Genomic DNA, 16,958 nt, shown 5'->3' with positions numbered 1-16,958 from the left:
CACCAAATTTGGACAGAAGGGCCACTGGACTGTCGAAGACACTTGGACCCAACTCCTGTGTTCCAGGGACCCCGCTCGTCAGGATGAGAGGGGACCCAGAGGACCGGTGATGCAGAAGTTTGGTGCCTGCTTTAGCATGGGGAAGATTCCGTCGACCAATGGGAGATTTCTTCTTGGCTTCCAGTGCAGTGTGAAGGCGGACAGCCCTCAGCGCATGCACCACCAGGAAACAGTTGAGAAAGCCAGCAGGATGAGGCGCTACAATGTTGCTGGTAGTCTTCTTGCTACTTTGTTGCAGTTTTGCAGGCGTCCTGAAGCAGTCAGCGGTCGATCCTGGGCAGAAGTCGAAGAGAGAAGTGCAGAGGAACTCTGGTGAGCTCTTGCATTCGTTATCTGGTGAGATGACCACAGGAGAGACCCAAAATAGCCCACAGAGGAGGATTGGCTACTGAGAAAGGTAAGCACCTATCAGGAGGGGTCTCTGACGTCACCTGCTGGCACTGGCCACTCAGAGCTGTCCATTGTGCCCTCACACCACCAAGATGGCAGAGGTCTGGGACACACCGGAGGAGCTCTGGGCACCTCCTCTGGGAGGTGCTGGTCAGGGGAGTGGTCACTCCCCTTTCCTTTGTCCAGTTTCATGCCAGAGCAGGGCTGGGGGGATCCCTGAACCGGTGTAGACTGGCTTATGCAAGGAGGGCACCATCTGTGCCCTTCAAAGCATTTCCAGAGGCCAGGAGAGGCTACTCCTCCCAGGCCCTTCACACCTATTTCCAAAGGGAGAGGGTGTAACACCCTCTCTCAGAGGAAATCCTTTGCTCTGCCTTCCTGGGACCAGGCTGCGCAGGCCCCAGGGGGGCAGAAACCTGTCTGAGGGGTTGGCAGCAGCAGTAGCTGCAGTGGAGACCCCGGAAAGTTAGTTTGGCAGTACCCAGGCTCTATGCTGGAGACCCGGGGATGCATGGAATTGTCCCCCCAATACCATTCTGGTATTGGGGTGACAATTCCATGATCCTAAACATGTTACATGGCCATGTTCGGAGTTACCATTGTGACGCTACTACGTGTAATGTTGTCCCCACACTCACAAAGTCCGGGGAATTTGCCCTGAACAATGTGGGGGCACCTTGGCTAGTGCCAGGGTGCCCACACACTAAGTAACTTTGCACCTAACCTTCACTAAGTGAGGGTTAGACATATAGGTGACTTATAAGTTACTTAAGTGCAGTGTAAAATGGTTGTGAAATAACGTGGACGTAATTTCACTCAGGCTGCAGTGGCAGTCCTGTGTAAGAATTGTCTGAGCTCTCTGTGGGTGGCAAAAGAAATGCTGCAGCCCATAGGGATCTCCTGGAACCCCAATACCCTAGGTACCTAGGTACCATAAGCAAGGGGATTCTAAGGGTGTTCCAGTTTGCCAATGAGAATTGGTAAAATTAGTCACTAGCCTCCAGTGACAATATTGAAAGCAGATAGAGCATAAACACTGAGGTTCTGGTTAGCAGAGCCTCAGTGATACAGTTTGGCACCACACAGGGAACACATATAGGCCACAAAGTTATGAGCACTGGGGTCCTGGCTAGCAGGATCCAAGGGACACATATAAAACACACTGACAACATAGGGTTTTCACTATGAGCACTGAGCCCTGGCTAGCAGGATCCCAGTGAGACAGTAAAAACACCCTGACATATACTCACAAAAAGGCCAAAAGTGGGGGTAACAAGGCTAGAAAGAGACTACCTTCCTACAATTAGTTCTCACAGTGCCTCTCTTAAAGGTCTGGCGTGGGGGGATTATCAGAGCAGGTATTACCATTAGCGATTGTTAAGCCATTCTCCATTATCAGGTCTTCCAGTTGGCCAGCTACAGCACTTAATTTCCCTGACGTTAGTGCAGCCGCCCCAGAACCAATCAGAGAACCTTGGAGATCCTGCGAGTAGTCTATCTCTCTCCCCCTTTTTCAAGTGTCATGACAATCACCTGCGATCAGTTTTAAGGTGCCTCCTTTTAAGCGCTGCACAGTATTAGCGAGATGAACCACTGTGGAGGAGGGGACGTTTACAGAGACTGATCTGATGTAGGCATAATTTATCGCAATACGTCTGGTCCCAGTAAGTGTTTTAACTTTTATTAAGACCCCTAGCAAGTCCTTACTTCCCGTTGAAACTACTTTCACTAATGGGAAAAGATCTAGTTTCAGCCAGAGAAGAAGACCCCCAAAAACTCTACCCATGGGGGAAGTGACTGCATTAGCCGCAAAGGAAATATACTCACTTCTATGTACTGGTGCCACTGCCCACGTCTTTTGCAAAAGTATAATCTGGTGGTGATTAATAAACTCACCCCACTCTGGGTCTTCAAGCTTAGCACGCATGCCTGCTACATTCCATGATAGAACTCTAAAGGAGTTTTCAGCAGTCAGCCTGCTATCCCACCTTGGTCCCACACTGGCACTTGCCTGTCCAACCACAGTAGAATTAATCTTACTCTGTGTAGCTATATCCCTCATATCATCACCCACGGTACTCAGCTCTAGATCCTCGGGGCGTGCTGCTGTTTGCCCACTCATGCATCCCCTAAATGTACAGTTAGGGAGAGAGCGTGTCCTTACCTCCCCGTGTGTCAATGTCTGGTAAGTTAGAGCACTGCCCCACTAACGTGGTGCGTTGGAGGTGAGTTAAAGAGTTACACCCTTCTGAGATCTGGGTTTCTCCTAGTCGGCTGGGGACATTGAGTTTAATACGTATGCAAGTTCTTATTTTAGGTCTAAAACTTAGTTCCATGGATATCAGCTCATCCACCAATTTAGGACTCTTCAGTTTCACTCCTAGATAATCCCATTGGAGTCCAAGGGGGCTACAACGTGAGGACCATAATATGTCATCCTTAATAATAGACGTACAATCCCTGGTGTGGTGGAGCCAGTGGATTACTTTGTTAACATAACATTCTTGAGTTTCTCTGGCTCCATGTGGGAGTTTGGGGACATTTGTCAGGTAGATAATGCTAGACAGACGTGTACTCTGGTTGTTATAGGAGGTGTTTTGGCTCCCACAATGATTCTGTCCTATTTGGCTGGCGGGCGGCTGAGTGGGCTGTGCACAGTGTTGCTTGAGGCTGTATCTACCTTCAATTAGTTCTCCTCCAAAGAGGTTAGATGGATTTGAATGTGCTTCGCTAGAGAACCAACCATTGTCAGCAGCTAACCCATTACCCTTAACTGACTGCGGTTTTGGGAAGGGTGCTTGGCTATAAAGGTTTGGCATTAGATTTGCACAGCCTATCTTGGTTCCTAAGTTTTCCACCAGAGCAAATAATTTGGCCACCTTTTCACCTAATTTGCCTGCCATCTTGTTTAAACACTCCCACAATCCCTGTATCTCTTCTCTTAGTATCTGTAGCTGTGCCAGTGGTTCCCCTGTCTTGGGCCGATTTAGATCTACTGTGTCTGGGTGTCTTGATAGATCCGTTAAATCAGTGTTCTCCACTGGCATTGTTCCTTGGTTAGCCGGGGGGGGCAAAACGGTTGGAGTAGTCAATATTAATAGCGGCTGTGCTTTCAGCCAGTTTTTTATCTATTGAAGGGACTGGAACCGGGGTAGTTGCTAGTGTGCTTAATCTTCATTGCTCATCCTCTGGTGCATAGCTATCTTTTGGGCTAGAGCCGGTCCTGGAGCCATGCCCCTTTGTGGTTTTCCTAAAGGTCTGTATACCCTTGGGAGGTGTAACTCGTTTCCCCTTATGCTGAGATGAGTTCACGTTGTTAGTGGCCAATGATCCCTCTACTTCTCTATCAGATCATCAGTTTTGTTCAGGGTATGGTTCTCTGTGGAATGCCTAGCGAACTTGCTTGTGCCTGCTGCCCCCAAGGGTTTTTCGGAGGCTTTTCTCTTGCTCATAGAAAATGAGTTACTTCCAAAGTTAGGAAAGAAGCTTGCATGCCTTGACAATATGGGAGCGTTTACTTATAGGGTGCTTTAATGTTGGAAGTCAGCTCAGTCCTTGTACAATGCAATACCTTTGCAAGGACCCACCCTACACAATTCAAGGGGGTACACCCATATGCTCAGGCCACCGGCATCCTGCGCCAAGACTATGACCAGCCTAAGGAAAGCCTTTGCAGTCACTTCCCTTCTTCCCTACCTGCCCCACACAAGAGCTCCCATGCAAAGGCCAAATGGGGTGGCCCCGCCCTGCCTCTTCCTGTCGCAGGTGGGTGCAGGATGGGCCAGCCCTTGGCCCGGTCACAGCCCGGGCGCAGCCCGCATGTGTCCTGTGCTGCGGTGTGCCCCCTTGCGCTTTATAGCACTTGTTGGATCTGGCAAATGGGAGCAGGTGATGCAGAAAATGGCCGTCTCCTGGGGCCACAAAACAGTCTGGTATCTGTAGTCCCTCTGGTCTCAGTTAGCTTCTCGTGCTGCGGTGTGCCCCCTTGCGCTTTATAGCGCTCGTTGGATCTGGCAAGTTGGAGCAGGTGACGGGGCCACAAAGCAAACTGGGATCTGCTCTGGTCTCGATGAGCTTTATAGCGCTCGTTGGATCTTTTCACTCTGACCCTTTCCCGTCACAAAACAGTACTTTTAAGTTTTACATGTCCTGGTAGAGAAAAACTCTTAAATTTCTTTTTCACTACTGCAAGATCTGTCTCTCCTATAGGATAACATTGGGATTACCTTATTACATTTTATAAATGTAATTTCAAATTGGAAAGAAATGGGACTCCAAGGTTTGGTGTCTTTGGAATCGCAATTTAAAATCACCACTTATGGTAAAGTCGGATTTTGAGGTGTAATGTTGAAAATGTCACTTTTAGGAAGTTGACATTTTCTTGCTTTAACCATCTGGTGCTTTCTTGCTGTCTCCAATTCAAATCTGGTGTAGGGTGATAGCTGGGCTTTTCCATTCCCCCCAGAAAGCCAAACACAAAGGGAGCCTAGGTGTGACTGATGGGTCATTAGCATCTTGATGGGCCATCCTGGGCAGGATGGGACGGAAGAGCTGACACACCTGAATGGGCTGTGCCTGTCTCCACACAAAGGGTTGCATAGCCCCTGTAGTGAATCTGGAGCTAGGGCAGGAACGGCAAGGACTCTGTGCACTTCAAAGGCCTCTCTTTGAAGTCTCAACAACTTCAAAGGCACCACTGGGAATAAGAGCAAGCCTTCTGACCCTATGACGTCAGTATACCTCTGGACCTAGAGGGATTATCTGCCAGGAAGAAAAACTGCTATGCTGCTGAAAGGACTGTCACTCTACTGGACTCCTGCTCTGCTGTGCTGACCTGCTGCATGCTGCCCTACTTCCATGTTAGCGAGAAGGACTGGACCTGAATCTCTCCACCCCATAACCAAAGTGACTCTAAGGTCTTGCTGACCTACTTCCTGTTCTTCTGAAGTCTCAGGGACACACAAAACTTCCAGCTTATTATCAACAGCACTTGGACTTTGCTTGCTGCATTTCTTGCCATGCCAAGAGCTACCAATCCAGGCTTGGGCCCTTGGAAGTGGGTACAAAGTGCTGCAGCTGCCAAAACCTGTGGATCAATGCTGTTGCGACGATTGGAACTGGCACATCTTTATTGACGCTGATCTATCGCAGCTGCTGCAAATATCTAGGACACCACATCACGCCCTAAGCATCACCACTGCTGTGAGGATCGGGAGCACTACATTGTTGAATGTGTGATTCATCGCCTCCATTCCATATGCATCGCCGACCCTGCCAAGCTTGGAACTGATGCATTACCTACATCTTCGGGATCAACAATAATCTCCTCCATTGCTCCTCGCATCTTTTTCTCAACTTCGATGCGTCTCCAACCAAGGTGTTGTTTCAACAGACCAAGGCTGGTCCCTGTATCTGACCCATGCTCCATTGCAATCAGCCTGTCTTTTCAGATAATTTGACTCGGCCTAGCATGACCAGATAGCTTTGGGTAGGGCTTTATACTTCTAAATACTACAACTAAGGTTATTATTTAAAAATGCATAACTCAACTTCTACTTATTGGATTTTTGTTGTTTTGATCTTGTTTTGTTCATAGAAATATGATCTATTTTTCCAACATGGTGTGGAGTCGTTTTATGGTACTTTTAGTGTGGTACTGTTTGACATACCATTGAAATACTTATGCATTGCCTCTTAAACTAAGCCTGCCTGCCCTGTACCAAGCTACCAGAGGCTTAGCACAGGTTACATTAGGGTGTGTATCTAACTTACCCTGACTAGGATTGGGGTACCTGCTTGGGCAGGGTGCAAACCTCAGCCAACCAGAAACCAGTTTCTAACAGTATGATAACAAAAATTGACTTTACATTAAAAAACCCAGCAAATTCACTGAAAAAAAGCAAAGGCTAAAGTACCATTATCGTTAGGTAACAATTTTAGTGAAAACGAATGGTATGTATTTTGTATTTGAAATTTATAGAGTGCACTAAACCCTAGGATGTCAAAGCGCTGAGCCGGAAAAAAAAACCTACATCATGGCAGAAACTGTGCCTAAGAAACATGGAGATTGAAGAGCCTTGTTTTCAGCTGTTTTTTGAAAATCAAGATAGACATCACGGTGGCTATATTGGCTGGTAGGATGTTCAACAGGTCAGCAGCTACCACTGAGAGTCCCTCCCTCCCGACCTAGCTTTATGAAATCTAGGTACGTGCACCAGTAACATTTTAGGTGTATAAAATCACTGAAATTCATCATTTATAATTACCTCTGGTAACTATAACTTGTACCATAAGGTAACTATAGCTCAAGCCCTCTCCATGCACTCTTAATTACCCCCAAATATTACACCACTTGAAATCTTCTATGAGATAATTGATAATATCACTGCAACATTTGCAATGAAAATATTGATAACTCTGCAGGCGGGGGCACACGCTATCTTTACCTTAGGGCACGATCCTCACAAGGGGTCATGCCAACACGTAATTATCCAACATGTTTGACCATATCACCTTTTATGAAAGCACTGCAAGAACACCTCACTAAAAGTGCCAACACTGATCCTTCAGGGTTGAGTGGTAGACCTTACTCATTTGGCCACGAGTGAAACTCTCATTCATTTCTCTTTACGTACAGTATATCGGTGTCGACAACGAATTAAACTAAAGGTAAAAGTGTAAGTTTAAGCAAATATGTCGTCCTCAGACAGTACATGGAATGTCAACTAGCACAAAGAAAAGCTTTCATCATTCCTCACAACTCACTTTAAAAGCAAAATAACAGATGTGACTTAATAAGTTACCACTGAAACAAGGCTATAGAACAAGCTTTTTATGTAAATGCCAGTCTGCAGTGACAGCAGGACATGAACCCTTGAGTTTCACAGTGCTAATTGTCATCGTCAAATGCTGGGCCACGAGATATGTCTTCAAATGATTTGCCCTTAAGTGAACCCTATGTCGCTAGTTAAAGCAAAATACAATTAAATCTTCATTATCCTACAACATTATTCATTCGAACTGCACCTGAATTAGTTATATCCTTAATGACTTCCATTAAAAAGATTTACAAATGAGAAATATAACGTGCACAGTAATGTGACTTACATCACGGAAGCATTTCAGGATGGCCGAAATATCCAACTTCATTTCAACATGGCCCTTTTAAAATTGACTACTCATTCCCATGTGGTATACTGTGAGCAACTAATGTCCTGGCACTTGCATATCGCCATACTTATCACGACTGTAAGATGACCCCCTTCCCCTGTTGATACACATGTATGGATCGTGTACGCCGGTTCCTAGGGTCATATAACAAGGAACTTTCTTGCTCTGCCCTTCACAGTGGTAGGAACTGGCACTTGGAGTGCGAGTATGTAAAGTTGAGTAGGTCCACAACGAAATGCCTTAAGTTAAGCAACCATCAGTGGCTATGATGATCTGAAACGAATATGCTTGAAGGCACATATAGTATACTGGTTATTGTCAAGAGCCAGAGAATGTAGGAAGAAGCTAAGCCTCAGCACTGGAAGATTAATAGACTTGCCTGTGGGCGCCAAACACAAGAAACAAATAGAAGCATAACAGAGATATTATACTATTAGCTGCATTCGCAAAAGATGAAGCACGGTAATACAGTACACACCTTATAAAAACCCAATAAGATTGGGGTATAAGGCACCCTATCACAAAGTATGTTTTGTGGGGAAAAAGGAGGCTGACTCATTTTGACCTGCTCACTTTAACAAAAGCTGACACACTGCTCGCAACCTCTATCACCATTCTGAATCAAGTTGCTAGGCACTAATTGGCTCATCTCTCCAGAGGAATCATTAAATTGGCCACTGATTGGTCCTTAGTGTTTAATTCAAGGAGAGTGGTGGGCCAATTGCTTTAGTCTGAACTTTGTGCCGTTTATTTATTTCGAGTTGGCACTACTCCCTTGGTAGGCTTTGTGGCCCTGCTGACATCACTTCCAGCTGGTAACACCCTGCCTTTGTTGTGCTGGCTCCTCTTCCACGGTTTAACACACACCTTTGCATTCTACTCTTGGCACCTGGGTCCTTGGCTGGGTTATCCCTCTGGTCTCTGACACCCCTGCAGGTTTTTCCTAAGCCTCTTTCAGTCTCTGTGGTCAACAACATAGTGGAACTAATCATGCTCATATGCCTGCTTAATGATGAGTTATCCATAGGAATAATTCGTAGGTTGGGTGGATAAATAAGAGGCCGTTTTTGGGTTGATCCTTCAATGGGAATTAGCAGATTTAATGGAGAAGCAATTCTTCATAGAAATGTATATACGTTTGTTTGAGAGAATGAACAAGGCTCTTTTATGATTTTTCGTTAATCTATGATGTTCTAGTTGGGTTTAAAGGGCTAGTCCTAACAAGTTTCAGATTTTTGAATGGTGTCTTTCTTGGCATCCCAGACTCCCTAGATCGTCTCCCATTCATTTTCGCTTTTTGCCTACCCTCACTTTTCTAGTTCCTAAGCAAATTAATCAGCCTTTACTCCCACTTGAAGCTGCTTATCTAGCATGCAAGTTTCTGAGTCGAACAATGTCAAATAATAAACCAAATTCAAGTAGAATACATCTATTGATGTTCCTTCATTTTAATTCCCTAGTCATGTATTTAAACACATCCATCGGACTGGCTCGCAATGACTTTGCTCTAGTTTTCTAGCACTCATGTCGTCATGGATATCAATTAGAGGTACCCAAGAGTAGCTGGTATTCCCATTGTATCACTGACATAATCCTGGCCACTACCAATATATTGGGTCATGAAAAGAGAATAGAAAACCAACATGGCTCAAGTAGCCCTTTTTCTTATTTCATATTGTCTTTCCCACTCCTTTCCACTCTTTGTCCTCCTCAAATACCCTCAGCAAATAGGAGACTGTTCAGTATTTAACGGTCAGGACAAGCGGTCAGTTCAAGGTTGTCATCAGGAGCCAAAGGGATGATAATATCACTCCCACTTCCCCTGGCATTTTGTTGAATAGACGGCCACAGATGTAGTGTGTAAAGAATTACCATCCAAGAAAATTAGGCAAAACTTGGCTGATATACTAAAAACCACATCTCTGACAATTAAAAACATTGAAGAAGGAAATATTCTTTGAGCAGTCTCTTAACCATCAGATGGCATATATGAACCCTCAAACCTCAATAAAGCACCTATTGCAGCAACCGCCTTTCTTAGTGGGTTAACAGCAGCCTGGTGTCTCCTGAAGAGGGTACTCTTTGACCCTGGGTTTAATGCTGGGACCTGAGCAAATCCGTTTGTGGCACAGGTAATTGGCAAATACTGCTACATTTCCTGACATCCAGAGGGAAACACTCTAAATATGTGCATATGATCAGCCTATATTGTAAGAATTATAAGAACTTATTGCTTCTGGGTAAGATATGGATCCTTAACTGAAACTAACCTTGTAAGCTTTGCTGCTCTGTCAAAGCCCTGGACAACAACGAAATTCGTGAACGACGTGAAATATCTGCAAATAAAAAGAGAAGGAACATTAATGTCTGCGGTGAGGAGAAACCACCAATTACTTCTTAAGGAGTACATAACTATTTAGACAGTTTCTCTTGCGAAGGGAACTCATGTCTTAAATCACAAAGTTTGGTAAATCCTTGCATGCCACCATCAATTTATGTTGTGAAGTCATAAGGTAAATATTGTATTCTATGTATTAATTAGCTTTCCTTCTTACCCCTTCATCTCTAACGGCAGAAAGCGAGATACAGGGCAATAATTTAAATGTGTGCTTTTGTTTGACTCTTTTTCATTGCTCCCCTATGGTGCAGTACCTTTCAAAGATCATTTAAAATTGCGTAAACAATAGTGCATTTTTGTAGGTCAAAATTAGGTATCAGAATTGCATTTATATTTTTTATATTAAACTGCTATTTGTGGATAAATTGATACTTTGGGGGGAGAATACTTTTAAAAAATGTGATTTTTTTTTTTATTACTTTCATATCTTTCGTTCAATTATTGATTAGTCCGTGTTTTCCAAGTGAATATTTTGAGTTAAATGGAAAAATGTACCCTGAGTCAAATCTTGGTCCAAAACTGAGGTATGTGAAAGTTTGTAGTATAAACACAATCGGCAATCATTTGTAATCAGTGATAATGTCTAAGGTGGCGTGGGTATCCTATAATTCCTTTTTTAAATTATTTGTGCCACAATGAGCAACATTTTTAAAAAGATGTACATTTCTTTTTCCACAATTAAAATATTAACATGAATAAAGAGTGGAAGTACAGATTTATCATCTCGACATCTTAATGTCACATATAAAAATATGAATCTTACTTCTATAATTATGTCATCGAACAATCAATACAACACATAAAAACTGTACCAATCATAAATCAAACATCAACTGGATGATGGAAAATATTTTGTCCAAACATAAATATAACAAAAGATATTGCTAACTTAGAGCACCCTACTATTCTATTCATACATACTGAAAGTGCTGTTTCAGTGCATAGCGAATTCGTTCCCCATATCCTGGTATTAACTACGATTTATAGATATGCCAGCTTTGTTGTTTCCTCCAATATATTCCCCATATTATTTCAACTGTGTAAATGCCTACATTATCCACAAAAACCTGTTAAAATATGTATGGGTAAGTTTTTTTTCAAATAGGTACAATAGATACAGCAGAACATACACAGATCTGTGTTGGAGAGATAGATGGTTGGGTGACCGTAGGGTAGGTGACCCTGGGAAATGAGAAGTTGAACATAATGAGGGTAACCATGATGAAAACTGAAAAAGTAAAGAAAAATTCAATTTTTTGCCTACAGGTTTGCTGAGTTCTAGATTAGTGGTTCTTATCTTTTGGTCTGTGTCCGCTAATGTGGGGGTCCACAACACCATTTGTGTATTTGTTTGATGTATACTTGTTTATATATTTTCTTGTATTTTATGGATGTTCAAATCAAGGAAATTACTTAGGCTGGGATCCCCTGCTTCAGGTAACTCAGTTGGGATCTCCAGTTTACAGCAATGATTCAATTGAGGTGCACACAATTCAAAAGGTTAAAAACCACTTCGCTGTTTCAGATTATTGGTTAGGGTTATATCCACATAGAAGAGGAGATTAATCTTATAATGTTTAGTGGTGATATCATGTAGTGTTGACTATTGAAGTTTATAAACGTTTAAGATTGATTGCACTATAGAAGTGAAAAATAAAGTGATGACCCCTTTACTCTTATCTACAAGACAACCTGCTGATCCTGAACTACTTCCCCACCACTCTCATGGAGCTCATGATAGAGATTAAGACTACATAGTAAACAACACTTATTATTAAAGCCTCAAACTAGAGTATTTCCACTTCAAGGCAATCAAGAACTGTATGCAAACCACATCAGACCTCCCAATCAAACTCTCAGTGGAGAAGTAAAGATCAACCAATAAATGATCAGCAAACTGTAACATCAGATTGACAACACAGAACCACATCACATCATCTTGATTGACCGTCACCACAATACACCTAAAAGGACTACGTTAAACTCCATAACTCCAGATGATCCAGCCAGTGTCCTTGGTAAATATGTCTGTCTCCTGTTAGGACAATGCCAAAGAGCCATACTCTATGCCCTCTCCTTCAAATGGGCGTCGGAATCCTTGCCTTGCAATGGTTTAAGTTCTATCTGAAGAACCATTCCCAGCTCATGCAGATGAGTTCTTTCACCAGGACCAAACCTACCTCATTATACTAAGGGGTCATCCAAGCTTCAATCCTTTCAGGTGTAAAAGGCAACCTTTGGAGCACTGTTACCTAAAACCATCAAGATTCACCAGTAAATTGATAATGCTTAGCTCATCCTGAATATATCCTCTAGGCATGACAGTGACCAAATTAAACACTACTTTGAAACTATTCCGATCTGAATGGCAAATGTTTACTTCAAGCTCACCCCTGATGAGATATAATTTGTGCTCATTAACAATGACAGCAACCAACAATCAAATGTAAACTCACTCTCTGCAGTGCATCTTGATGTTGTTAGTTCATAAATAGTCAACAGTATCATATCCATGGTTTTCTGTACAGAAACGCACCTCAAATGTAGCAACTACATTATACAAAAATAAAATAGCCTGCGAACAACTGTTCCTGATCAGCAAAGTAAATGTCTTTCTTCAGGTATGTGATTTCAGAATGGCTGCACAATCACTGGCCTTATACTATCTCAGTAGATGAGTGGTGTCCTAAAGTGACTCGTGACATTTCTCAAGAGCCTTCCCAATGTTGCAACCTATCTAATCAAGGGTCTTGGGAGGTACTTCAGAATCACTTACATCCTCAGGGAGTTTCAACGACTCCCCTTGCCAGCTAGATACTATTCAGCACCTGCCTTCTCCTCAAAATGGTTGTAAAGTCCAGCACTCCACTAAACCTACTAAAAAAGTAGGATCCCTGGTGATTTTGCAACACCAGCAGTAACATCACTATACCGGAAATATGAAAGTTCAATAAAGATAGAAAAGATGACAAGACTTCCAGTGTTATGCTCTAAGGGTCTGCAATTCCATTTCAATCAAGATCTGACAGTCTCCATTACTTACCCACCTCTGGTAAGAAAAAAATAATTTTGTTTGGTTTTAAATGAAGCAGTTAAACCATGCAAATACAAAAATACATAACACACAATATAGCAGATAACCTCAAACGATCAATAAATCAGTACCAATAAGCAAATATCAAAGCACAATACATCTATTCCACAAAATCCATAAAACCACAGCCAACTACATCTACACCATCACTGTTTCACATCATTGTAGAGCAGAAGCCAAATACCAGACCATAACTTGATCTTGGATTAGACATTATTTGCATATCACATGCCAGGTACACTCAATTGACAGTTAATGCTTTGATAATAACAGCAACATTTAATTGTGCCTCAGTCTTAAATAATAAGACAATTAACAATATTATGATACAAATTCTTTATTTTAAGAACATAGGGGGTCATTCCAACCCTGGCGGTCATCGACCGCCAGGGTGGAGGACCACGGAAGCACCGCCAACAGGCTGGCGGTGCTTCCCTGCCCCTTCTGACCGCGGCGGTAAAGCCGCGGTCAGAAAAGGGGATCCGGCGGTTTCCCGCCGGATTTCCCCTGTCTGGGCTGAATCTCCATGGCGGCGCTGCCATGGAGATTCCGACCCCCTTCCCGCCACCCTGTTTCTGGCGGTTTTTACCGCCAGGAACAGGATGGCGGGAACGGGTGTCGTGGGGCCCCTGGGGGCCCCTGCACTGCCCATGCTAGTGGCATGGGCAGTGCAGGGGCACCCTAACAGGGCCCCAGCATGATTTTCACTGTCTGCTTAGCAGACAGTGAAAATCGCGACGGGTGCAACTGCACCCGTCGCACCCCTGCAACACCGCCGGCTCCATTCGGAGCCGGCTTCTATGTTCCAGTTCCTTTCCCGCTGGGCCGGCGGGCGCTCCTTTGGCGGGCGCCCGCCGGCCCAGCGGGAAAGCCAGAATGGCCGCCGCGGTCTTTTGACCGCAGAGTGGACAAATGGCGGTGACCGCATGGCGAGCGGCTACCGCCGCCCGCCGCGGTCAGAATGACCGCCATAGAGTCTATGTATTCTTTTTTTCCTTGCTGAAATCATCCCAGGACTCCAGAGAAATCTAATAATGCCTAATCAATACTCCATGAAAGTGTGGCTGTGATTCTGTGTTAAACACAGGCATGGTTGATAGGGCCTGGTGTTTAAACAACAGGTGTCTATTGGAAGTTAGGCTTGGATTGAGGAGAGGACAAATCAGGAAGAGGCTTAAAAGACATATCCACAAGCAACATTTAATCACCATGGCGCTGCGCATCCTTACCACTCTGCTAAACATTCCCTCACACCAACTGCCCTCCTATAATACTCTCTACCAAGATGTCCAACTCTGTACTGTAAAACCCACTCACTATCACTACTATGTGACTCCTGCCTCTGGCTCTTCCTTCACTCCATTTTCTACTGCTTGTCCTGCCTACTGCTTGTTGTCAATCCCTTCTCCTGAAACTCTTTTGGTTTGAAGATACGTTCATGCTATATAAGTCAGATACATGCATACTTAATATGTGATGTAAGTGAATTATGGAAAAACAAAAACTGAGAAACCACATTGGAGGAAACCAAATAATGGAAAACCAATTTAAAGGAAAGACAATTCTATAGAAATATAATTGAATCGAAAATTAAAGGAAACATTGTTTACAAAGGAAAGACAATTTTAAGGAAATATATTAAACTTGGATGCAGTTTAGGACTACTGAGGATTTTTTGAATTCAGGGCTGAGTAATGGTTAGGGATGATGAAAGGTTTGTAAGGGCCAGGAATGGGTGGAGTTCAGGCATAGAAATGTTTTTTAGGGTTCAAGGATGGGTGGAGTTTAGGGGTGGTAAGAGTTTTAGGTATCAGGAATTGGAGGCGTTTAGGTGTCAAGAGTGGTTATTAGAGTTTACAGATGAGTGGAGTATAGAGGTGATTAGGTGTTTTTAGAGTTCAGGGTTGGGTCATTCTAGAGTTCACGGATAGGAGAGGTTATAGGCTGGTATGTGTTTTTAAGGGTCTGTGATAGGTAAGGTTGGGGTGGTGAAGAGTTTTTATGGTTGAGTATTTGGCAGACTATAAGGTAGTGAGGGTTTTATAAGGATCCAGGGATGGGTGGTGTTTAGAAGCAGAAAGGTTTTTTTAGGTTTCAGGGATGGTTTGAGGCATCTTTAGGGGCCAGGGATGGTTTAAGGGTGGTGAGGTTTATTTTAGGATTCAGGGATAGGTGCAGTTTGGGTTGGTGAGAGGTTTCGAAGCATCAGGGATGGGTGGGGATTAAGCACGGAAAGACGTTAATAGGACTCAAAGATAGGTGGAGTTTAAAGATAGTAAGGGGGTTAAGGGTTTAGGGGTGGCTGGCATGTAGGGGTAGAAATAGCTTTGGGGTTCAGGGATGGGTGTAGAGGTGTAGTAAGGGATCAGGGATGGGTGTCCTTTAGGTGTAGTGAGAGGTTTTTAAGGTTTCTGGGCTGGGTGGAGTTTAGAGGTAGTACTTTTAGGGTTCAGGGATAAGTGATGCTTAGGCATGGTGACAGGTGTTTAGGGACAGGGATGGGTGATGTTTAGAGACTGTGAGTTGTCAGGATGGATGATGTTTAGGGGTGTTTAGGGGTCTGAATTAAAAGCACCCGAAACAGTTGTTTGACATTGGAAAATATATACATCTGAAATTAGGTCAACTGAAGAACGCACAGAAATAAATACCTAAAAAAACTGTGAAAGTAAGACCTGCAACCATTGTATTTACTCTTTAAAAAGTAAGCATACAAAAGCCAATTTTGAACAAAAATACAATCTATTAATTGGTTTCCAATGAAATGGTAAATTGATACATTCTGAAACTTTCAATTAAACAGTTTAGATTAAGTGATTTCTCATCAACAGTATTCCATGAGATGTTTTTTCAATAAAATTACATATACCCTTAGGGTGTGAGCACCTATTGATTTACAAATTATTGTTTTGTTTTTATAGACACGAGTGATACACGAAGAGCTGCATAGCAAACACAGTAGCTGGTGACGCTTAAACTCACTAGTTTAAACTACTCAAATGTTTGTGTTCCATTTATTTGTTTCATCGCAATTTGTTCTAGGAGTGCACTAATGATTTATAGATGTTAATTATGGTAACGACCTGGTGCCAGTATCAATTTTCAAACAGTGGTCCAGAAACATTTGTTTGTAACGACATTGCAATACAATCTCCAGAATTATTGGGGTAATTCATGTCTGTAGAACATTGTATTGTTTTTCTCTTTAGAAACATGAGCAAGCATAAACAAGATAGCATGTTGTTTGCTGTTATAAGCTGTTCAATTTATTTCCAACATATATTAAAGTGTGTTGATTTATTTCCTAAATTGTACTACAGGTTAGTATTTTGTGGACGTTGAGCAATTTATTAGTTATTGTTGCAGACTTTTAACACTGTATTGTGCAAGAAAAAATATAGAACACTTTGTAACTTTTGCACGCCTGTTAAATTACACGTGCATTTTCAGATATTCACTCCTAACCTGATGGATAAGAAGTTTGTATTTTAGGTGTAATGGTTATAGGGATTCTATAGTTTTTACACAGGCTTTTTCTTTGAGTCCCAGGGCAGTCAAAGGTTACTGGGCATTAACTGTGATACTTAGGCCCTCATTACGAGGCTGGCAGTCATGAGACCGCCAGCCTCTCTGTGACAGTTCTTCCGCCGTGGACCTGGTGGTAAGAACCGCCACATCACGAGTTGTGGGGCTTGGCAGACGTCAAGCCTCTACAACGCTGCCTGGCCCGCTGGTGCGGTCGCACCGCCACGGCCAGCAGTGAGCACCTCCAACCTGATTACGAGGCTGCGAACTGCCAGGCTTTCTGTGGCGGTTAACTTGCAACGAAAATGCTGGCGGTCATGC

General features: G+C 43.3%; 1 protein-coding gene across 12 annotated transcripts in view; it reads right to left on the bottom strand.

Annotated features, from left to right (window-relative positions):
• ALS2CL (ALS2 C-terminal like) overlaps positions 1-16,958 on the bottom strand; it is a 544,978-nt gene that overhangs the window by 229,410 nt on the left and 298,610 nt on the right. For all 12 annotated transcript variants that reach the window (XM_069210973.1, XM_069210972.1, XM_069210966.1 and 9 more), the window contains one exon: positions 9,891-9,956. In XM_069210973.1, coding sequence (XP_069067074.1) covers positions 9,891-9,956 — 66 coding nt within the window. The remainder of the gene's footprint in view (positions 1-9,890; positions 9,957-16,958) is intronic.

The sequence above is a fragment of the Pleurodeles waltl genome, chromosome 10 (assembly GCF_031143425.1).
Source record: "Pleurodeles waltl isolate 20211129_DDA chromosome 10, aPleWal1.hap1.20221129, whole genome shotgun sequence".
In the NCBI taxonomy this organism is placed as follows: Eukaryota; Metazoa; Chordata; class Amphibia; order Caudata; family Salamandridae; genus Pleurodeles; species Pleurodeles waltl.
Note: the sequence above shows the minus strand (reverse complement) of the source record. Positions and strands in the feature narration are given on the sequence as shown.